Source organism: Aquarana catesbeiana, linkage group LG05 (assembly GCF_042186555.1).
Source record: "Aquarana catesbeiana isolate 2022-GZ linkage group LG05, ASM4218655v1, whole genome shotgun sequence".
Classification (NCBI taxonomy): Eukaryota; Metazoa; Chordata; class Amphibia; order Anura; family Ranidae; genus Aquarana; species Aquarana catesbeiana.
Window position 1 is genome coordinate 637443585 of NC_133328.1, and position 23451 is coordinate 637467035.

Sequence of the window (23451 nt, forward strand, 5' to 3'; positions counted from 1 at the left end):
TCGGAAGAAGAGAAGAGAGAAGAAGACGGTGAAGAAGACCGGGCCACCGCTAGCAAAAGAGCCGGCAAAAGAGCAGAAGACAGTGGAGGAGCCCGGCAGAAGATACCGCAGAGCGGGAGAAGAACTGGAGAAGAACCGGAGAGCGCAGAGAAGAAGCTGGAGAGCGTGGAGAAGAAGGACGAGAGCCCTGAAGTCGATAGGAAACCCCCGGAGCTGCTTAATAAATTACTTTAAAAACCTGCTGTGTGTTTTTTTTATTGACACTTTTTTTCCCTAGGTGAATGGGTAGGGGTACAATGTACCCCATACTCATTCACATAGGGTGGGGGCTGGGATCTGGGGGCCCCCTTATTAAAGGGGGCTCCCGGATTCAGATAAGCCCCCCGACCGCAGACAACCAACAGCCAGGGTTGTCGGGAAGAGGCCCTTGTCCTCATCAACATGGGGACAAGGTGCATTGGGGTGGGGGGGCGCAGGGCACCCACCCCCCCATGTTGAGGGCATGCGGCCTGGTACGGTTCAGGAGGGGGGGGCGCTCAAAAAAAAGACAACAGTAAAGTTAGCCCAATTTTTTTATATTGTGAAAGACAATGTTACGCCGAGTAAATTGATACCCAACATGTCACGTGTCAAAATTGCATCCACTCGTGGAATGGCGACAAACTTTTACCCTTAAAAATCTCCATAGGCGACATTTAAAAAATTCTACTGGTTGCATGTTTTGAGCTACTGAGGAGGTCTAAGGCTAGAATGATTGCTCTCACTCTGCCGATCGCGGTGATACCTCACATGTGTGGATTGCCCACTGTTTTCATATGCGGGCGCTACTCACGTATGCGTTCGCTTCTGCACGCGAGCTCGGTGGGACGGGGCGCGTTTAAAAAAAAATTTTCTTATTTATTTTACTTTTTATTTTTACATGGTTTAAAAAAAAAAAAGTGTCACTTTTATTCCTATTACAAGGAATGTAAACATCCCTTGTAATAGAAAAAAGCATGACAGGTGCTCTTAAATGAGATCTGGGGTCAAAAAGACCTCAGATCTCATAATTACACTAAAATGCAATTAAAAAAAATACTGGGGTTATGGCAGCTAGCTGCTGCCATAACAACGATATCCGTCCCCAAATTAGGGACGTACATCGGTGTGAGGCGGTTGGCAAGTGGTTAAGGACCGGGTGTATTTTTCAAAATTGTTGTATACAAGTTAAAATCATTTTTTTTTTGCTAGAAATTTACTAAGATCCCCAAACATTATATATTTTATTTCTAATAACCTAGAGAATAAAATGGCGGTCGTTGCAATACTTTTTGTCCCACCGTATTTGCGCAGCGGTCTTACGAGCACACATTTTTTTTTTGTAGAAAAAATACACTTTTTTAATTGAAAAATAAGATACAGTATAGCTACCCCAATTTTTTTTATATTGTCAAAAGATGATGTTACATCGAGTAAATTGATACTCAACGTGTCCTGCTTCAAACTTGCGCCCGCTCGTGGAATGGCGACAAACTTTTACCCTTAAAAATCTGGGGAGGGGCCCTTTCCCGCCACCGATAAAGGTGATCTTGCGGCAAACCCGCCACAGAGATCACTTTTACCTGAAATTTGACCGCCCGCTGAAGAAGAGGATACCGGGGTTATGGTAGCTAGCTGCTGTCATAACAACGATATTCCTCTTCAAACAGCGGATGTATAACTGCGGCGGGTGGTCCATAAGTGGTTAATTAAAAACTTAAAATAAATATTTAACACCTTGTTCCTCAAATATAATGACTCCTTAAATTTAAGCTTAATCCCTAACCTAACAAAACCCGTAAAGTTGACCATGCACTATACAATCGGATTGTACAATTTGCTTTAGATCTACTATCATCTATGTAGTGTAAATACTTTCCTGGATACAATATGAATGTATAATGTGTGTGTGTCCTTATATTTTTGGTAAATCTAAAGCTGACCATACACTACCAAATCTTCTTTAGCTTTACCAAAACAATGTAATGTCAAGTTAAACTTGAAAAGTCATTTGATTTAGTTAAAATCAGGCAGGCACATATACTACACAGCTGATGGTAGATCTAAAAGGAGATTCTACAATCAGATTGTATAAATAATAAACCCCCCAAATCCCCCCTCTGGTCTTATTGGATGTGGAAGTGATGGAGGAGACTCTCCTGGGCTGAGAACTACCAGATCCACCGATTGAAGAAACACGTTATCTGTACAAACTGTGTCATCCTATGAACCAGATTGACATTTCTCACAAGATTTCACCAGATTCAGCTCAGATTTCCTGTAACATGATCATATTAAAAATCTCCTGACCCTCCCAGAGATCTTTATACAACCTTTCCATACACATATCCCAGCATGGAGGGGCTCAGTGAAGGTGGTGGTGAAGGTGTGGAGGTGTCTGATCGGGTCACACAGATCATAAAAGGACAGCCGCCCGGCCTCATAATCCAGATAGATCCCAACTCTGTTACTGGAGAGATCGGGAGATAATCTGATCGGTTTATCGTCATGTATTAGAGAACACCCACCGCTATACCTGCACAAAACCCAGGACTTGTTATTATATCCAATCAGTGACTGCCATCCTCCTCTCCTCTCTATACTGGGATAACACATCCCGACTCTGCACTCTTCTGCCTCACTGACATCCACTTCCCAGTAATGTCGCCCTGAGGAAAATCTCTGACTGCTTAATACCTTGGTCAAGTACTGAAATCTCTCCGGTGTTTCTGGACGATTCTGCTCTATATCTGACCAGGATACAGTTTTCATGTCATCTGATATGTGTAGATTATTATGAGCTGTGTTCACATCTAGTAATATGTCTGAAGCTTCCTGTATATTGAAGAACACATTTACCTCTTTTATCATATCAGATAACCCCGTATGTAATGTGTGTGAGATTCCAGACACATCCAGATCCCCTCCATCATGGAGGAGTCTATCATGTCTCTCTCTGTCCTCATTATCTCCCTCCTCAGTATCACACAAGTCCCCTGTGTCTGATTCCTGTAGGACAGTCAGTGGGTCAGTCATGTTACACAGCTCCTCAATGTCCTCCATCTTCCTGGACAGAGCCTCCTTCTTTATTTCCAGCTGATGGATCAGATCAGACAATGAGATCAGTTCTTCCTGGCTGGAGATGTTCCTCAGGACTCTCTTCTCCAGGTCCTCCAGATGTCTCCTGAGCTCTATGAACAGGGCAGTGACTCTCTCTGTTAGACCAGCTGATTTTTCTTGTACTTTTCCCTTAAGTTCCTGCAGACTCTGGACTCTTTGCTCAATCTCCTTTCTTTTAGCAATCAGTTTCTGCAGAACATTTCTCAGTTTCTGTTTCTTCTTCTCAGAGGCCTCATCCAAAGTCTCCACCTTGTGTCCCTGGTGTTCTCCATCCAGCCTGCAGGACACACAGATACAGGCAGAGTCCTCAGTGCAGTAATATTTAAGAAGTTCTCTATGGATGGAGCATTTTCTGTTCTCCATGGAAGCGGTGGGATCAGTTAGGACATGTTCTGGTGACTTGCTATGGACTCCCAGGTGATTATCACATAGAGAAGCTTCACACATCAGACAGGATTTAACAGCAGGTACAGGAGAGTGAATACAGTAAGTACAGAAGATTGCAGTCTTCTTCTGATCTGGATGAGTAGATCGTATAGTCTCCACTATATTACACAATGTTATGTTCCTCTGCAGTGTAGGACGACTCCTAGACCTTTTTCTGCACTGAGGACATGAATAATCTCCAGACCCCACCTGTGTATCCAACACACGATCAATACAGACCCGGCAGAAGTTGTGTCCACAGCTCAGCATTACAGGATCTTTATACATTTCCAGACAGATGGAACAGTTCAGCTCCTGTCTCACTTCAGCAGACGCCATTTCTGGCAGCAGAAGAGAATCGAAACTGAAAGTCTCCGACACTCAGAAACCAGAGGACACGTCTCACATTTCTCAGCACAGGGTGGGCCTGATATTGTTTTGCAACTTATATCTGCAGGAAGTATGTGCATAAAGTGAATGTCTATAAGTTGAAGTGGTATTTTTATACACAGGAGTGTTCTGGTCACATGATGTAGTCACTGTTAGACCCCATAAACACTATTTGATTTTCTGCAGACTTTTGTCTTCAGATTTACCAAAACCATCTACATATGAGGCCCAACCTTAAAGTCTTGTACACACGATCAGATTATTGGACGATTTTTTGTTGGATGCTAGTCTCAAATTGAAAGTGAAGCGAAAACGGTACTCACCATCAGAAAATTTTCGGACGACAGAATTCAACGTCAGAAGTGACGTAATGTGTTGAATTGTTTTGTATGTGTTCTTTCATTTCTGAGCATGCCTAGTCTTGCTCTTTTTATTTGTCAGAAAACCATACTAATGAAAAGAAAAATGGGACGTTGTGGTCACATCAGACAAAAATTTCGGAGCCTGCACATCCAGTTTTTGTCTGACGAAAATTCATAATTGGCTGTCAAAAGCAGCATACTAACGATAAGAAAAATCGGCAGATCGTTCATCGGAAGAAATTTAACTTCATATTTTCTGACCGTGTGTACGGGCCTTAAGAGTTTCAATTTGTATGCAAATCAGGCAGGCCCTTGCACTATATGGTTTTGGTAAAACTGAAAACAAAAATCTGCAGAAAATCTAATAGTGTGTATGGGGCTTTAGTTTGCATCTTTTGAAAAGAGAACTTCACACTAAACAAAACACTGAGAAAGTAAATGCAGTTCTATTAACGGGTTATGTGTTGATATTTTTTAGATGTTTTGTGTAAAAGAAATATTTTTCAGAGTCAATGGACAACTTTAGTTTTACCCAACTCCGGGCTGCTTTTAAATCTAGCCATACAGTGGGTCCCCTCAAGCATGGGTTAAATGCTTATTTGGTTTGGGGGAGGGAATATATATTGATGCAATGACATCAGAAAACTGTGACCTGTCGGCAAAGTGAAGTGGTTTCAAAGGACCGACGGCACAAAGAAGAGGAAGGTTATGGAATTTAGGTGTAAAGTACGTACAGTATTTGTATTACCATTTTCAGCACCCCAAACAAAAAGCCCCCATTGACATAAAATAAAAAATCCACTTCTGATTACGGCGCCACATGCGAGGACAGTGGGACACAGCGGCTCTTTGCCAGCCCAGCTACATTCGGCCTACAAAACCTGGTAACAGCCCGTTTGTTTTGCTTTTTCAGTCACAGACGCTGTGGGCCGACCCCCACTAGCTATGGAGCGGTACCCTACCAACTCCTCGGCCCCCTCCCGCTCTTCCCCTGCATAGTCTCCCCTCGGAGGGAGACAAGATGGCCGATGGTCATAATCCGGAGCCAGAGTGTGGACATGCTCCCGCTGGAGCTACAAGGGACTCCTCAGAGTTAAACATTCGAAAAAATAGCTCAAGCAGTAGCAGCCCTGATACTCCCCGCTATCACCACGGTGGTGGACACAGCTGAGGCATCTAGAATACAATGAATACAAATGCCCCCCGCACTTTTCACATATTTGTAAAAAAATGTTGAAAATCATTTATCTTCCACGTCACAATTATGTGCCACTTTGTGTTGGTCTATCACATAAAATCCCAATAAAATACATTTCCATTTTTGATTGTAACATGACAAAATGTGGAACATTTCAAGGGGTATGAATACTTTTTCAAGGCATTGTAGCCATTGTCACTTTAGATACCAAAAAGGCTTTCGACAATGTCAGCTTTAAAAGGTTGGCACTTGTCCTCGAAAGGTTTGGCTTCCTAGGCTCCTTTACACACTTAATAGAATCGAAACTGAAAGTCTCCGACACTCAGAAACCAGAGGACACGTCTCACATATTGGCTTCCTAGGCTCCTTTACACACTTCTCCCTCTACCAGGGTAGTAGCGGCAGGACATATTTCAGACCCTATCCCCCTCCACAAGGGTACGCATCAGGACTGCCCCCATCACCATTACTTTTTAACCTCTTTGCAGATGACATTCTGATTTTTACTGCTAATTCCCAGGTATATATCCCTTCAATTCAAGATACCTACACTACTTTCCATTTCTGCTCAGGACTAAAAATTAAACTTTACCAAAAGTAAGGTGCTACCTCCCCGCAAAAGTGGCAAAAGCCTCTGGATGACCTCTTCACCCTTCCCCATAGCGCCACACCACATCACATACTTAGGAGTGAACATAGGCAGAGAACCCTCATCTATCTATCAGCTGAACTATCCTCCTCTGATATGCAAATGTAGCACTAACCCCCGAAGGAGCTGCTGATTTATAGCGGGCTGTTACCGTCACCTCTTCACCCGTAGTTTCACCAATACCAGAACTTAGAGTCCATGTTGAGCTTTGTATCTGACAATGTAGGCACCAGTCACTTTAGTACTTTTCCAATGCTTTAATAGGAAATAACTGGAAGAAGTAGCAGGAAAGAGGTAGAAGAAGAGTTGCAGGGAAGTTCAAATGCCTTTTCTTTAGGACACTGAGGAGTTTGAAATCTCGGGGACGAATATACCTTCAGTCCAAGATTAAATCTTTGCCCGCCCGGATAGGTCTCTCTCACTGACCTAGCAGCCGGAGCGCAGCACGAACAAAAAAGTCTCTGCCACAGACTTAAAAAGAGCAATATAACTGTACGATCCTCTGCCACAGGACGTAGTAGTTTTAGATGAACAGCAACACAGTACCAGAACCTTTAAGCTGACCCGGCAGTACTTGTGCGGTAGATTATGCTAAGATGCATCCTCCAATTGAGTCACCAGGCCCCTCTTGACACACTAGCATTCCGCACGGTCCTCTCCAAGATGGGTCCTCCCCTGGGTCTTCTCAATTGTCCGGCTTCTTCCCGCAGGACAGACAGAACAGGACAATCCCCACAGTAGTAGGCCCCAGACAGGCTTCTGGGCCTACTTGCACGGCTGCAGCATCGCAGCACTCCGGCCTGGAGGGCCACGAGGTAGAACTCTCCTTAGCACATACCTTTAGGCCAGCAGGGTCAGCAGGTGAAAGAGAAAGAAAAATGGCGTCTGCTCCTTAAGTACTCTCTCCCAGAATGCATAGCAGTGGACCACCTCTGCCGAGTTACCTCTGGGAAAGAACAGTACAGCTAACCCACTAAATTTACAAATAGGCGCCTGAGCAAAAATTTGTCAGCGCTACACAAAATAATCCGCAAACTGGAAGCATGGATGGACCTTCCATTATTGCTCTTCATGAGATGCCTCCTCTATAAGATGGTCAGCTTCTCACGTCTGATGTACCCAATGCAAACAAACAATGCCAATACTAATCAAGCATAAGGACATTCAAAAGATCAATAGAGCTCTTTCGGCCTTCCTGTGGCACCGTCAAAGACCTTGCATCGCAATAACAAAACTATATCCCCCAAAGAGGGAAGGAGAGGCAGGTCTCCCTTTTATTAGATTGTATAATTTATCTTGCTTACTTAGTCTAAGATTAGACTGGTTATTTCAGGGATCAAAGTTCACTAACTTTTGGGTGGAGTCGGCCATAGCACATCCATACCATCTACCATCTATCCTTCATAGCAACTTAAAATCACTACCACCTAACCTCCAACAAAATTTACTCATTCAGGACACAGTCATTGCATTGAGGGACGCCAGGAAGCGCTTGGGGGTCTCTCCACATGTCTCTTCCCCTCTACCGATACTTGGCAACCCCATGCTACCACAGACCACCCCCATAAAGCATTCAACACATGGAAGCTAAAAGGCCTAAAGAACGTTGTCTCTCTTTATGACACAGTCAATGGGCATCTTAAAACCCTACCAAACAATTGCATCTGACTTCTATCTTCCAGACCAAACACATCTTCCATGTCATGCAGCTTTCAACCTTGATCAACAAAATCTATCCAAAAATCACATCTCAGATTCTGATCTACTCTTATAGAAAAACTCATTGCAGCTCGGACTATTTCTACAGCTAGAGGTCTATAATCCTCTCATACCAATCCACTGGAGTACACAGCTTCAAAAGCCTAGGGAAAAAATACATTCCTTTAGACAACCTTCCTCACCTACTACAGGTGTATACAAAAACAAAAATAACCTTGCGCTAACTCTAAACCGTACTAATCAAGAAACATGTAAGCCGCTGACACTGCAAATAAAAATTTTGCTGAAAATTGTAGAGTGTATAAAATGGGTGCAGCGCTATAAATTCAAAGTGATTCAAGGAAAATAAACAATAGTGAATATTAATAAATGAACAATATTATTAAATAAATAAATGAGTGTCCAGTGTCCAGTAGCTTGGTAAGAGGGGGTATAGAGAGGGTATAATACACACTGACAGGAGGACATCTCTAACTTCTACTCAGAAAAGACACCCCGGTGAGGCATCCCTAGGACTCCAGTGTACCGGTGGGATCTCCCTATCATCTGCCAGGGGGCAACTTTTAAGCTTTCCTGACTCACACAGCGTATGCTGTTTTGGGTCCTAGCTTTCCGGTAAGCCTCCATTTTATATGGGTGGTGGTATCTGCACATCTTTATCTGTTATATCACATTCCAGAGAAGGTCACCAAGATTTTTCATATAATCTCATTTCCATCTTCGGACTCTCTTCTGATTGGCATGGTTGCTACCAGACTGTAAAGCCTATACAGCATCCACCATCTATAAGCCCAATATTCATGTTTTGCTTCCAATATTCGGAGGACTACTTTGTTCTGTTGATGTTCATTATACATTCACGTGGTGATTATTAGTGTCTTACTATTAATGTGGACCGTTTGATTTATTCATGATGGACACTCATTATTTATTTATTTAATAATATTGTTCATTTATTAATATTCACTATTGTTTATTTTCCTTGAATCACTTTGAATTTATAGCGCTGCACCCATTTTATACACTCACCTACTACAGAGAGGATACAAAATGACTTTGAAATGGACACCAATGAATCCTGGAGGGAAACCCAATTTAAATTGCTCCATAGGGCATTTATACCCTATGCCTTCCCAAACCACCATATGTAAGGAAACCAGGCCAACACTGTATCATCGTTTATGGACATGCCCATTTAAAGCTACATTCTGGAACCAAGTCCAATCTTATGTGTTAGGTGTGACCCAAGTCACAATACCAACAGATTCCATGACAAAATGTGGAAAATTTCAAAGGGTATGATTACTTTTTCAAGGCATTGTAGTTTCAATTCCCACTTTACCTCTGTGGTGGAGGGACGTTGAGGATAATCCTTCGAGCTGTGAGGAGGGCAAATGAAGATCCATTGTGGGAGGAGCCAGGATTGAAGGGAGGTGTGGGCCTCTGTTACTGAGGTAATTCAGCTGCAACCAAATAGCATAAGGATTAAATACCGGGGTTATGGCATACCCCGGTATTTTTTTTAAACAGCAGGTGATCCGGCATCCAATAAAAGTGTTCTCAGCAGCCGATTTTCCACAAGATGACTTTTATAGGCAGTGGGCCCCCCGATTACTGGAGCCGGTGGTAAAGGGGGAAACCATCCGATCCCCTGGAGCGATAGGCAGGAAGTTAAAAGTCGAGTAAGGGCCATCTATGCCCTTGGTATTCCAATACCTATAATTTAATAGTTCGTTATTATTAGTTAGTTATGATTTAGAATTTTTGGATTTTCATTTTTATTTTCGAATTTACGAATTGCTTTCATAACGAATGACCTGAAAAACAAAAAAAAAACAATGAAACGAAGATGAAAACAAATGAATTTTTCGGCAGTGCACATGTCTAAAACCTTCCCATGGGGACATGTGTTCCGGTGACACCGATCGAAGAGGAGAATTCCTCTGACCTTGGAGAGATTTCCTCTCACTTTTTGTGTCTCTGGGAACTTTCTCTACCCCCTTCTCTTCAACACTAAGAAAGGGCTTTACAGTATATACAATTTAACCAAAGCATGAAAATTAACACTTCAAAATAATAAATTAGATCTAAAAGGCAAAACTTTTTCTAATTTTGAATAGAGTAAGCAAAGTTTATAACCTCTGTCAGTTTTTTGCCTTCTGTGTCCTATTGGGGAGATTTCCCTTCTCCTGAGCTCTATGAACAGGGCAGTGACTCTCTCCGTTAGACCAGCTGATTTTTCTTGTACTTTTCCCTTAAGTTCCTGCAGACTCTGGACTCTTTGCTCAATCTCCTTTCTTTTAGCAATCAGTTTCTGCAGAACATTTCTCAGTTTCTGTTTCTTCTTCTCGGAGGCCTCATCCAGAGTCTCCACCTTGTGTCCCCGGTGTTCTCCATCCAGCCTGCAGGACACACAGATACAGGCAGAGTCCTCAGTGCAGTAATATTTCAGAAGTTCTTTATGGATGGAGCATTTTCTGTTCTCCATGGAAGTGGTGGGATCAGTTAGGACATGTTCTGGTGCCTTGCTGTGGACTCTTAGGTGATTATCACACAGAGAAGCTTCACACATCAGACAGGATTTAACAGCAGGTACAGGAGAGTGAATACAGTAAGTACAAAAAATTCCAGTCTTCTACTGGTCTGGATGAGTAGACCGTAAAGTCTCCACTATATCACACAGTGTTATGTTCCTCTGCAGTGTAGGACGACTCCTAGACCTTTTTCTGCACTGACGACATGAATAATCTCCAGACCCCACCTGTGTATCCAACACACGATCAATACAGACCCGGCAGAAGTTGTGTCCACAGCTCAGCATTACAGGATCTTTATACATTTCCAGACAGATGGAACAGTCCAGCTCCTGCCTCACATCAGCAGACGCCATTTCTGACAGCAGAAGAGAATCGAAACTGAAAGTCTCCGACACTCAGAAACCAGAGGACACGTCTCACATTTCTCAGCACAGGGAGGGGCTGGTCTTGTTTTGAAACTTATATCTGCAGGAAGTATGTGCATAAAGTGAATGTCTATAAGTTGAAGTGGTATTTACATACATGGGAGCGTTCTGGTCACATGATGTAGTGACTGTTGGACCCCATACACACTATTAGATTATCTGCAGATTTTTGTCTTCAGATTTACCAAAACCATATTAATATGAGGTCAAACCTTAACTACCTCAAAACTGGGCACTTACACCCCCTTCCTGCCCAAGCCAATTTTCAGCTTTCAGCACTGTCGCACTTTGAATGACAATTGCGCGGTCATGCTACACTGTACCCATACAGAATTTTTATCATTTTGTTCCCATAAATAGAGCTTTCTTTTGGTGGTATTTGATCACCTCTGTGTTTTTTATTTTTTGTTAACTAAAAAAAAGACCTAAAATGTTGAGAAAAAAGTTTTTCTTTTGTTTGTTATAAAAATTTGTAAATAAGTACGTTTTCGCCTTCACTGATGGGCACTGATAAGGTGGCACCAATGAGGTGGCACTGATAGGCGGCACTGATATGCACAACTGATGGTCATTTATAGGCGGCACTGATGGGCACTCATGGGTGGCACTGGTGGGCACTGATGGGCACTGAAAGGATGCACTGATGAGTACTTAAGGGTGGCACTAATAGGCGGCACTGCTGGGCACTGATAGATGGCATTGATAGACATCACTGATGGCACTGGCAGGCATTGGAGATGGGTACTGATTGGCAGCTGCCTGGGCACTGATTGGCATTTCCCTGGTGGTCTAGAGTGGCATACCTGGGGGTTCAGTGTGGTGGCCATCCCTGGTGGTCCTGGCGGCATCCTGGTGGCCCTGGGTGGGCATACGAGGGGGGCTGCGCTGATAAACAATCAGCACAGACCCCCCTGTCAGGAGAGCAGCCAATCAGCTCTCCTCTACTCGCTTCTGTCAGATGTGAGTGAGGGAAAAGCCAATCAACGGCTCTTCCTGTTTATATTGTGATCAGCCGTGATTGGACATGGCTGATCACTTGGTAAAGAGCCTCCATCAGAGTCTCTTTACCGAGATCGGTGTAGCGGTGGGTCCGACTGACATACCGCACCACTGATCACCGCCATGAGCGAGAGCGCTTGTTCTGGAGGGCCGTCATTTGACCGGCGGACAGGAAGTGGTTAAAGCCTTGTACACAAATTTAGATTATTGGACGAATTTTCATCGGTTTTTTGTTGGATGCTAGTCTCAAATCGAAAGTGAAGAAGGTAATCACCATCAGAAAATTTTCGAACAACAGAATTAAACATCAGAAGTGATGTAATGTGTTGAATTGTTTTGTATTTGTTCTTTCATTTCAGAGCATGCCTAGTCTTGCTCCTCAGATTTTTTTTTTTTTGTCAGAAAACCGTACTAATGAAAAAAAAAAAAAAAAATCGGACGTTGTGGTCACATCAGTCAAAAATTTTGGTGCTTGCTTATCCAGTTTTCGTCTGACAAAAATTCGTAATCGGCTGTCAAAAGCAGCATACTAACGATCAGAAAATCGCTCATTGGAAAAAATGTGACTTCAAATTTTCTGACTGTGTGTTACGGCCTTAAGAGTTTCAATTTGTATGCAATCAGGCAGGCCCTTGCACTATATGGTTTTGGTAAATCTGAAGACAAAAATCTGCAGAAAATCTAATAGTGTGTATGGGGCTTGTTTGCATCTTTTGAAAAGAGAACTTCACACAAAACAGAAAACTGAGAAAGTAAATGCAGTTCAATTACCTGGTTACATGTTGATATGTTTTAGATGTTTTGTGTAAAAGAAATATTTTTTTAGAGTCAATGGACAACTTTACTTTTACCCAACTCCGGCTGCTTTTAAATCTAGCCATGCAGGGGGGTCCCCTCAAGCATGGGTTGAATGCTTATTTGGTTTGGAGGAGGGAATACATATTGATGCAATGACATCAGAAAACTGTGACCTGTCGGCAAAGTGAAGTGGTTTCAAAGGACCGACGGCACAAAGAAGAGGAAGGCTATGGAATTTAGGTGTAAAGTACGTACAGTATTTGTATTACCATTTTCAGCACCCCAAACAAAAAGACCCAATTGACATAAAATAAAAAATCCAATTCTGGTTACGGCGCCACATGCGAGGGCAGTGGGACACAGCGGCTCCTTGCTAGCCCAGCTACATTCGGCCTACAAAACCTGGTAACAGCCCGTTTTTTTGGGGGTTTTTTTTCAGTCACAGACACTGCAGCCTGACCCCCACTAGATATGGAGTGGTACCTTACCAGCTCCCGCTCCACGGCTCCCTCCCGCTCTGCACTGCCTAGTCTCCCCTCGGAGGGAGACAAGATAGCCGCTGGTCATAATCCGGAGCCAGAGAGAGTGGACATGCTCCCGCTGAAGCTACAAGGGACTCCTCAGAGTTATACATTCAAAAAAATAGCTCAGGCAGTAGCAGCCCTGATACTCACCGCTATCACCACAGCAGTGGACACAGCTGTGGCATCTGGAATACAATGAATACAAATGCCCCCCACACTTTTCACATATTTATTTGTAAAAAATGTTGAAAACCATTTATCATTTTCTTTCCACTTCACAATTATGTGCCACTTTGTGTTGGCCTATCACATAAAATCCCAATAAAATACATTTACATTTTTGATTGTAACATGACAAAACGTGGAACATTTCAAGGGGTATGAATACTTTTTCAAGGCACTGTAGCCATTGTCACTTTAGATGTCTAAAAGGCTTTCGACAATGTCAGCTTTAAAAGGTTGGCACTTGTCCTTGAAAGGTTTGGCTTCCTAGGGTCCTTCACACACTTAAAAGATAGTCTCTACTCGTCTCCCTCTACCAGGGTAGTGGCGGCAGGACATATTTCAGACCCCATCCCCCTCCACAAGGGTTTTAACCTCTTTGCAGATGACATTCTGATTTTTACTGCTAATCCCCAGGTAGATATCCCTTCAAATGCAACAAACCTTCACTACTTTCCATTCCTGCTCAGGACTAAAAAATAGGATTTTTATAACAGCTTACCTGCAAAATCCTTTTCTTTGAAGTACATCATGGGACACAGAGCCATAGTAGTTACTATGTGGCTTATAGACCACCTTCAGGTGATGGACACTGGCACGCCCTAAGACAAAAAGTCCACTCCCTATATAACCCCTCCCACTACTGGGAGTACCTCAGTTTTGTAGCAAAGCAATACACGTGTATACTAGAAAGAGGGGCGGGACCTCTGTGTCCCATGATTTACTTCAAAGAAAAGTATTTTACAGGTAAGCTGTTATAAAAATCCTATTTTCTTATCGTACATCACGGGACACAGAGTCATAGTATGTGGGATGTCCCATAGCAATGCCAACTGAAGGGAGGGAGACACAACAAAAGTAGGGCACTAAGAGACTACAGGACTTATACTGCAGCCTGCAGTACACTGCGCCCAAAGGCGATATCCTCATGACCTTTTACATCTATTTGATAGAATCTGGTAAATGTATGGACTGAAGACCAAGTTGCGGCCTTGCAGATCTGAGCCATGGATGCTTGGTGATGCACTGCCCAAGAAGCACTAACAACCCCGGTGGAGTGCGCTTTAATGTGAAAGGATGGAATTTTCCTTTTTTAAACCATAAGCTTGAACAATCACTTGACAAATTCATTTAGAAATAGTAGATTTTGACGCTGCCTGTCCTCTTTTAGGACCATCTGGCAACACAAACAAAACATCTGTTTTACGAATCGGAGCGGTCACCTTCAAATAAACTGCTCTCACCACATCAAAAGAATGTAGTTAACTTTCTTCCACAGAACGAGGTTCTGGAAAAAATAAAGGCAGAACAACATCCTGGTTTAAATAAAAACCCGACACTACCTTCGGTAGGAAATTAGGATGAGGGTGCAATACAACCTTATCCTTATGATTAATCAAAATATGGCTCTTTACAAGAAAGAGCAGCCAACTCTGATACTCTTCTTGCAGAAGATATGGCAACCAAGAAAATTATTTTCCTCGTCAAGAGGACCAAGGGAATATCTCGTATTGGCCAACTGTATTGGCTCAAAAGTCTGTTTCTGTAATGCGGACAGGACTAAACTCAAGTCCCAAGGGTTCAGGGGTGACCTAACTGGAGGATTAATCCGCTTTACCCCCTGAATAAAGTTACGAACCAGAGAGTATGAAGCAAGCAGTCGTTGAAAAAACACTGATAAGGCCGACACCTGGCCTTTGATAGTACTCAAGGCCTGCTTAATTTCCAATCCCATCTGCAGAAATTCAAGGATCCTACCTATGACATATATCCTGGGGTGCCAACCCCTGGATTCACACCAGGAGACATATGCCTTCCAGACTCTATAGTATATGACTCTGGAGGCAGGCTTCCTGGCATTAACCAAAGTAGAAACTACTGAAGCTGGCAGCCCATAGTCTTTCAGAATGTGGGTCTCAATAGCCAGACCATTAAATTTAGCGTTTTTAAGGTAGGATGGAATGCCGGACCTTGCAAGAGAAGGTCTGGCCATAGTGGTAAAGTCCATGGGTTCCCTACTGCCATCTTTACGATCTCTGCAAACCAAAATCTCCTGGGCCACAATAAATCACCTCCTAATCTTCCTGCTTGATCCTGCAAAGAAGGTGCAGAAGCAGCAGAAAAGGAGGTAACGCATAGATCAGGGAAAACAGATCCCTTGGAAAAACCAAGGCATCTGTTCTGCATGCCATCAGATCCTTTGTCCTTGACACAAAGTTGTTGATCTTGTTGTTGAACCTGGACGCAAACAGATCCACGTCTGGATTTCCCCATCTTTGACATATCGACAAAAAAATGTCAGGTTGAAGAGACCATTCTTCCGGGAACAACTGTTGGCAACTCAAGTAGTCCGCTTGCCAATTCTCTATCCGTGGAATGAAGATTGCTGACAGACAAGGAATGTTGTCTTCTGCCCAAGATAGGATATGATTCACCTCTCTTTGGGCCGCACGGCTTCTCATGCCCCCTTGGTGATTGATATAGGCCACGGCTGTGGCATTGCCGGATTGGATTCTGACAGGACAATTCCGTAGTCTGAGCGTCCAGGCCTTCAGGGCCAGGCGTGCTTTCCAAATTTCTAGAATATTGATGGGCAAGGTCATTTCTGATTTGGACCATTTCCCTAGGACAGATGCTTCTTCCAGGACTGTTCCCCAACCCAGGAGGCTGGAATCTGTGGTTACCACCTTCCAGGTAACTGGTAGAAATTATTTTCCTTTTTGAAGATTCTTGGATATCAACCACCAATTGAGGCTCTGACGCACTTTGGGGGATAAACACATTGGGAAGTCCAGAGCTTGGACCTTCCTGTTCCAAGTTGACAGGATACTGTTTTGCAGCAGTCTTGAATGAAACTGCTTAGAAGGAACAGCCTTGAAAGAAGCCACCATATTTTCCAACAATTTCATGCAAAGTCGAATAGAAGGATTCTTCTGTGTTTTGACCACCTGAATCAGTTCCCTTATGGTACTAATCCTTTCCTGGGGCAAAAACACCCTCTTCTGAACTGTATCTATGATCAGCCCTGAGTACTTCAATTTCTTTGATGGTTTTAAGGAGGATTTCTATAGGTTGAGAGTCCAACCTAGGTATTCCAGGTAGCTGACTGCGGTGACCAAACTTTGGTTTAAGCAGGCTACCGACTGATCTATCAAGAGTAGATCGCCCAAGTAGACTAGTATTCATTATACCTTGAGCCCTCAATCTGGCTAAAGGAGGAGCCAGGACCTTTGCAAAAACTCGAGGTGCAGTAGCTAGACCGAAGGGCAGAGCTACGAACTAAAAATGAAGATTTTCTACCTCGAAGCGTAAATATTTCTGGTGAGCGGGGAAAATCGGCACATGGAGATAAGCATCCTTGATGTCAATTGATGCCAGAAGTTCTCCACCTTGTAGGATGGAGACTACTGATCGGATTGACTCCATTCGAAAAGAGCAGATATTCAAAAACCGGTTTAGATCTTTGAGATCTAAAATGGGTCTGACATCCCTGTTTTGGTACCATGAAAAGGTTTGAATAAAACCCTAATCCTTGCTCTTCCAAGGGGACCACCGATATCACTCTGAGACAAGAGATGATCCAAAGCTATAAAGAGAGACTTCTTTTTTACTGGATCTCTGGGAACGTTTGATCTGAGAAAAAGTGTAGATGGGAATTCTCGCAATTCTAGTTCATAACCTAGAGATATTGAGGAAGCCACCAATCTGTCTTGACATTGTTCCTGCCAGACCCTTAAAAAAATGTCTTCCCCCCACTCGAGCGAGCAGGGTGTCCCTTCATAAGGAGGTTTTAGTATTTTGTTTTGTGGGTTTCCTTCCCCAGGGCCTCTTTTGACCCTGTGACTGACCCTGAGGTTTACCTCTTGAACCCGACGGTACCTCCGCAAGAGTGGCAAAAGCCTCTGGATGACCTCTTCACCATTCACCCTTCCCCATAGCACCACACCACATCACATACTTAGGAGTGAACATAGGCAGAGAACCCTCATCTATCACATGAACTATCCTCCTCTGATATCCAAAATAATCAGCAAACTGGAAGCATGGATGGACCTTCCATTATAGCTCCTCGGGAGATGCCACCTCTATAAGATGGTCAGCTTCTCACGTCTGATGTACCCAATGCAAACAAACAATGCCAATACTAATCAAGCATAAGGACATTCAAAAGATCAATAGAGCTCTTTCGGCCTTCCTGTGGCAACGCAAAAGACCTTGCATCGCAATAACAAAACTATTTTTCCTGAAGAGCGAAGGAGAGGCAGGTCTTCCTTTTATTAGATTGTAGAATTTATCTTGCTTACTTAGTCTAAGATTAGACTGGTAGACTGGCCAAGGCACATCCATACCATCTACTATCTATCCTTCATAGCAACTTAAAATCACTACCACCTAACAAAATGTACTCATTCAGGACACAGTCATTGCATGGAGGGATGTCAGGAAGCGATTGGGGGTCTCTCCACATGTCTCATCCCCTCGATACTTGGCAACCCCATGCTACCACAGACCACCCACCATAAAGCATTTTAAAACATGGAAACTAAAAGGCCTAATGAACGTCATCTCTCTTTACGACACAGTCAATGGGCGTCTTAAATCCTACCAAACAATTGCATCTGACTTCGATCTTCCAGACCACTACATCTTCCGTGTCATGCAGCTTTCAACCTTCATCAACAAAATCTATCCAAAAATCACATCTCAGATTCCAATCTACTTTTTTTTTTAACTTATAACAAACTTTTTATTTGCAAGATTGTACATAATACATGAAAAGCATTGGTATACATGTTTAACATCTTACAGAAGATATTCCGTATTCCAAGAACATGATACACATATATTACCATCATGTTGTTAGTTCTGTTGGTTCATATATAATCCGTACACTTCCACACTCATATTTAGTAAGTATCAGGATAAGCACCATTTATATGCATGTCATAGACTCTTGTAACCATCTATCCCATATTCTGTTATACTTGTTTGGACAGCCTCTGTTAATATAGAGGAATTTTTTATATGGAAGGGTTGTGTTAATGTCTCTTTTCCAGTCCACCAGTTGAGGGGGTTCGGATCTCATCCATTGTCTGGCAATAATTTTCCTAGCCGAAAATAAAGTTTCATGCAGGAATGTTAGTGTGAATTTGTCTAGTACATCTGGAAAAATTCCCAGTATACATTGTTTTGGGTCAAGAGTTAATGGGGACCCCATGTCGTCATGCAAGAAGGCAACTATTTGTTTCCAGTAATCTTGTATCTTCTGACAGGACCACATAAGGTGAAAGAATGTGCCTGTTTCAGTTCCACACATTGGACATGTGATGGATTGACTTCTTTTATATCTAGCTACCCTAAGAGGAGTGAGGTATGCAGGATGAAGTATAAAGATCTGGGACAGCCTGTCTGAAAGTTTGGGTGAAACCAACTTGCATGCTTCCAGGGCCTCCTCCCACTCCTCATCCTCCATCCTCCCAAACTCCCTCTCCCATCTTGGTTTCAATGCGTAAGCTGATTTTGCAGAGGCAGGGGCGGATAGCATGTTGTAAAAACAGGAAATTAGTTTTTTTGAGTCTGTATCCTTGACTATGGCTATAATAGAGTTAGGAGTGGGCTGAGGAAGGTCCCGTGAAAACTGCGTTTGGATCGCATGGTGGATCTGTAGATAACAAAAAAACATTTGATTCGGAATCTGGAACTCCATCTTAAGTGCCTCAAACGTTTTAAAAGTGCCATTTGTGAACAGATGGTGTAAATAGTATATGCCCTTGGCTGCCCATAAGTCTGAGTTCTGGATTCCATTAAGTTCCTGCAGCTTGTTATTGTGCCAAAGTGGTGTATAGTCATTAAATGATGGTATCTCTAGTTTAGAGGAGGCTAATTCCCAAATGCGTCTATAATGATATAGCAAGGAATGTCTATAATCTTTTGACTGTGTGTTCCCTACACCCACCGCTATCCCATTTATTGGGTCCCCAGTATGCTGAACCCAACGGGGGCTCAGCAGAATGAGAAAGCGTTCCTTGTCAGTTTTGTCAATGTGAAATAGTTGGGATAGCTGTGACGCTATATAGTAATGGTTAAAATCGGGGAGTGCTGTTCCACCCATGTCCGTTGAGCTTTTAAGTGTTTGCCATGCGAGTTTGTGTCTAGATTTCCCCCATACAAATGGTTTAAGTAGTGTTTCTAATAGTTTAAAATACTTAAGGGGTAGATATACTGGAGTATGCCATAGGACGTATAGTACCTTAGGCAGTAGTATCATCTTTATTAAATTGACTCGGCCCCATACTCCTAGAGGGAGGCGGGACCAGACCTGGATCTTAGATTTAATTAGGGAGAATAATGGTTCGACATTCAAGGAAATATAGTCTACTGGATTCTTGGATATTTTAACGCCAAGGTATTTTATTATATCCACCCGTTGAAGGGGTAAATTAGCCTGTGATTCTGTAGGTGGAAAACTATCAATTGGTATTATCTGTGATTTACCCCAATTAATCCTCAAGCCCGAGAATGTCCCAAATTGCTCAATTACGTTAAGGGCTGTGTGTAGAGAAAGGCCAGGGTCTGCCAGGTAGAGAAGGGTGTCATCTGCATATAGGCTAATTTTCTCGGTAAGGGATCCGAATGTTAAGCCTATTATCTCCTGATTAGTACGGATGGACACGGCGAGGGGTTCCGATGCCAGAGCATACAGCAAGGGCGAGAGCGGGCATCCCTGTCTCGTACCTCTGCTTAGGCCAAATTCCCGAGAGGGGCATCCGTTAGCCACCACTCGGGCAGTTGGTTGCTGATACAACAGTTGCACCCATCGAATAAATTTGGGCCCAAATCCGTATCCCTCCATGCATCTCCAGAGATATCTCCATTCAACCGAATCAAATGCCTTGGCTGTATCTAATGTTACTATCACTCTTGTGCCCACATTATCATGCTTGGCCTGGAGATTGATAAATAACTTCCTTAAATTAAAGGAAGTGTTTCGGCCAGGCATAAACCCTGACTGATCTACATGTATAAGGGATAGTATTACTTGGTTTAGACGTTTGGAGAGTACTTTGGCTAATATTTTGACATCTACTTGGAGTAAAGATATGGGGCGGTATGACTCAGGGTATCCTAAATCTTTCCCTGGTTTGGGTATAAGTACTATCGTGGCCTCTCTCATGGATGCAGGTAGTGTTGAAGTTTCAAACATGGTGTTGTACAGAGTCAACAGTTTGGGTGTAAGTATCTCAGAAAAGTGTGCATAAAATTCAATGGGCAAACCGTCAGACCCCGGGGATTTGGACCTAGTAAAATCTGCAATAGCAATCTTTATTTCCTCCACCGTGAGGGGTGCCTCAAGAAGTTCGACTTGGCTCTCTGAGAGTTGTGGAAGTATAATGTTGCTCAAAAACTGATCCATTATTGCCGTATCCCCCGAGACCGTCGATGTGTAAAGTTCTGTAAAAAAGTCTCCAAACTTGGAGGACACGACAAGAGGATCCGTGATTGGCTGTCTATCCTTATCATGAAGCGTAATTACAATTGGGGGTTTGTCTTCACTATGAACAAGGTATGCAAGCAATTTACCTGCTTTTTCTCCATGTTCAAACCACCGCTGTCTATTGAAGAATAATTTCTGCTTGGCTTTTACATATTGCATCTGAGACACCACTCTTGTCTGTAGTTTAAGAGTATTGGCATTTGTTGTGGATGGGTCAGCTATATATGTTTGTTCTGAAGAGGATAGTTCTGTGATTGCTTTATCTAAGGCTTCCGCGGAGTTTGTTTTAATCTGATTGATGCGTGAGGTCAGGACAGCTCGGACATGCAGCTTAAACGTATCCCACACTACTGGCGCGGGAGCAGAATGTTCATTGTCCGTGAAAAAACGAGTCCATTCCACCTCAAGCATATCATCTTCTGGCAGCAAGGACAACCAAAATGGGTTCAAGCGCCAGGTCCGCTTCTGCTTGGCCACGGGCATGCTGAGTGTAATTGAGTAATGACTATGATCAGACAACAGCCTAGGTCCAAAGGACACTGTCAATAGTCTAGGTAAAAGTTGTTTAGATGTCAGAATGAAATCTATTCGGGACATCGAGTTATGTGTGGAGGAGAAACATGAATAGGCCTTGGTATGTGGAAATTTATGTCTCCATGTATCAGTTAGATGAATGGATGAGGTTATTTTATGTAGTTTAGTGTCGTTTGTCCTCATTGCAGCTACTGTCGGTGGGCGAAGTCTGTCTAGGGTATCATTCATTGTGGAATTAAAATCCCCCATCCATACTGCTTGCACTGTGGGGTGTTTTGCCATGAAGGAGACACCCTCTAGTATTATAGTAATAGCAAATGGAGGGGGAACATAGAAAGCTAAGATTAGGAAGGGTTCTCCGTATAGTTTAGCAGATATAAAAACATATCTGCCCTGAGGGTCTGTGCATATCTCTCCTGGCTCAAAGTGTATGGATTTTGCAATTAAAATAGATACACCTCTTGAATGGGATGTAAACGTCGAATGAAATGCCCATCCTACCCAGGGGCGACGTAGGGCCATCTGTAGCTTGCCATCAATATGGGTCTCCATCAATGCTATTATATCAGCCCTCTGTTTCTTAAGGAATGTGAAGGTTGCCGACCTCTTAAGCGGTTCACGCAAGCCCCTCACATTCCAAGTAAGGAATTTTATAGACGCCATATGGAGTTCTCACAGATCATTTTCAGTATTGAGGTGTGTATCCTGAGTCTCACCGGTACCTTTTTACAAGAATTATGTATGTATATGTAGAGTACTACAAAATATAACAACAGTGGCAAATTTTCAATATTATTCAAAAAACTATATTGATTCGAAAAGTGTAAACATAGTACTTCTTGCATTTTAAAAAGTAACTTAAACATTTTCCCTCCCCTCTCCCTCCCAGCCCTGCACTGACCCCAACCTGTGCGGGCATACTTCCCAAACAAAACTGAGATTGAACTCCGGGAAAGAACAGTCAGCTTCATCAGAAAAAAAAGAAAAAACCAGGGTAGTCGTTGGGTTTTAGAACCCGGGGTAAACATATCCCACAAAATCATATGTAAAGAAAATGGTGCCATGTGTTCTCTGGGATAGATAAATACGTGTAATTGTAGTTGAACGGTTTCATTCCAGGTTCGGTGACTGATTTCCCTAAAGGTGCGTGGGGCAAAGTCACGCTGCACCATACATATGTTCTGTAGGACTATTGCTGACCCGAGGCTCCGGTCATCAAAATAGTAAATTATAGTATATAGTTTCTCCTGAGGTATTAAGATCAAAGTCTTTCATGTTGTAAGAAAAGAGGTCTGCGGTCCCCTGCCGCAATCCACGGCCATGTGCTATGTGTATTGGGTTATTCATTCTCTTTCCTGTTATCTCGGCGCTCCAGCCAGGCGATGGTATCTTCGGGGGTTTCAAAAAAAACGGCTCGGCCATCATCCTCCACCCGAAGACGTGCGGGAAATAACATTGAGTATTTAAGATTTTTGATGCGTAAGCGCCTCTTGGCTTCGGTGAAGTTTTGTCTGCGCTTCTGTACTTCAGTGGAAAAATCAGGGAAGATGGCTACCTTGACATTGTCAATGGGTATATTACCCTTCAACCTTGCCAAGCGCAGTGTTGCGTCGCGGTCTTTGTAATTTAGCAATTTGGCGATAAATGTTCGGGGTGGGGCACCCTGTGGTGGCGGCCTAGCGGGCATGCGATGTGCTCTTTCGACAGCAAACGTGGGCGAAAAGGCCTCCCTGCCATACGTTGTAATTAGTAATTGCTCCAGGAATGTGGTGGGGTCTTTCCCCTCCGTCCCCTCTGGCAGGCCAATGAAGCGGAGGTTGCATCTACGAAGCCTGTTCTCCATGTCATCCTGCTTTGCCAGGAGTTGATTAATCTGGTATTGCATGCGTTCAGAGGTAGTCTGTAATGGCGGGATCGCATCCTCCACCTCTCCTAATCTGGTCTCAGATGTCTTAACTCGCTCCTTAAGCTTGTGCAGGTCTTGTCGGACTAGGGAGACATCCACCTTCACCTCCTCAATCTTGGTCGTGAGGGC

At 43.2% G+C, this 23451-nt stretch overlaps 1 protein-coding gene and 1 pseudogene across 1 annotated transcript; both read right to left on the reverse strand.

Moving 5' to 3' along the window:
- Window positions 1-420: 420 nt before the first annotated feature.
- LOC141145585 (E3 ubiquitin-protein ligase TRIM39-like) lies at window positions 421-4857 on the reverse strand. The gene has a single exon (XM_073632412.1). It carries the CDS (start codon window positions 3901-3903, stop codon window positions 2308-2310), a length of 1596 nt encoding a protein of 531 aa, XP_073488513.1. The 5' UTR covers window positions 3904-4857; the 3' UTR covers window positions 421-2307.
- A 4039-nt stretch (window positions 4858-8896) lies between these two features.
- LOC141145586 (E3 ubiquitin/ISG15 ligase TRIM25-like) lies at window positions 8897-10800 on the reverse strand (annotated as a pseudogene).
- Window positions 10801-23451: the final 12651 nt, after the last annotated feature.

Coding starts and splice junctions, on each gene's coding strand:
- LOC141145585 (XM_073632412.1), bottom strand. CDS start 3,903: ATGGCGTCTGCTGAAGTGAGACAGGAGCTGAACTGTTCCATCTGTCTG.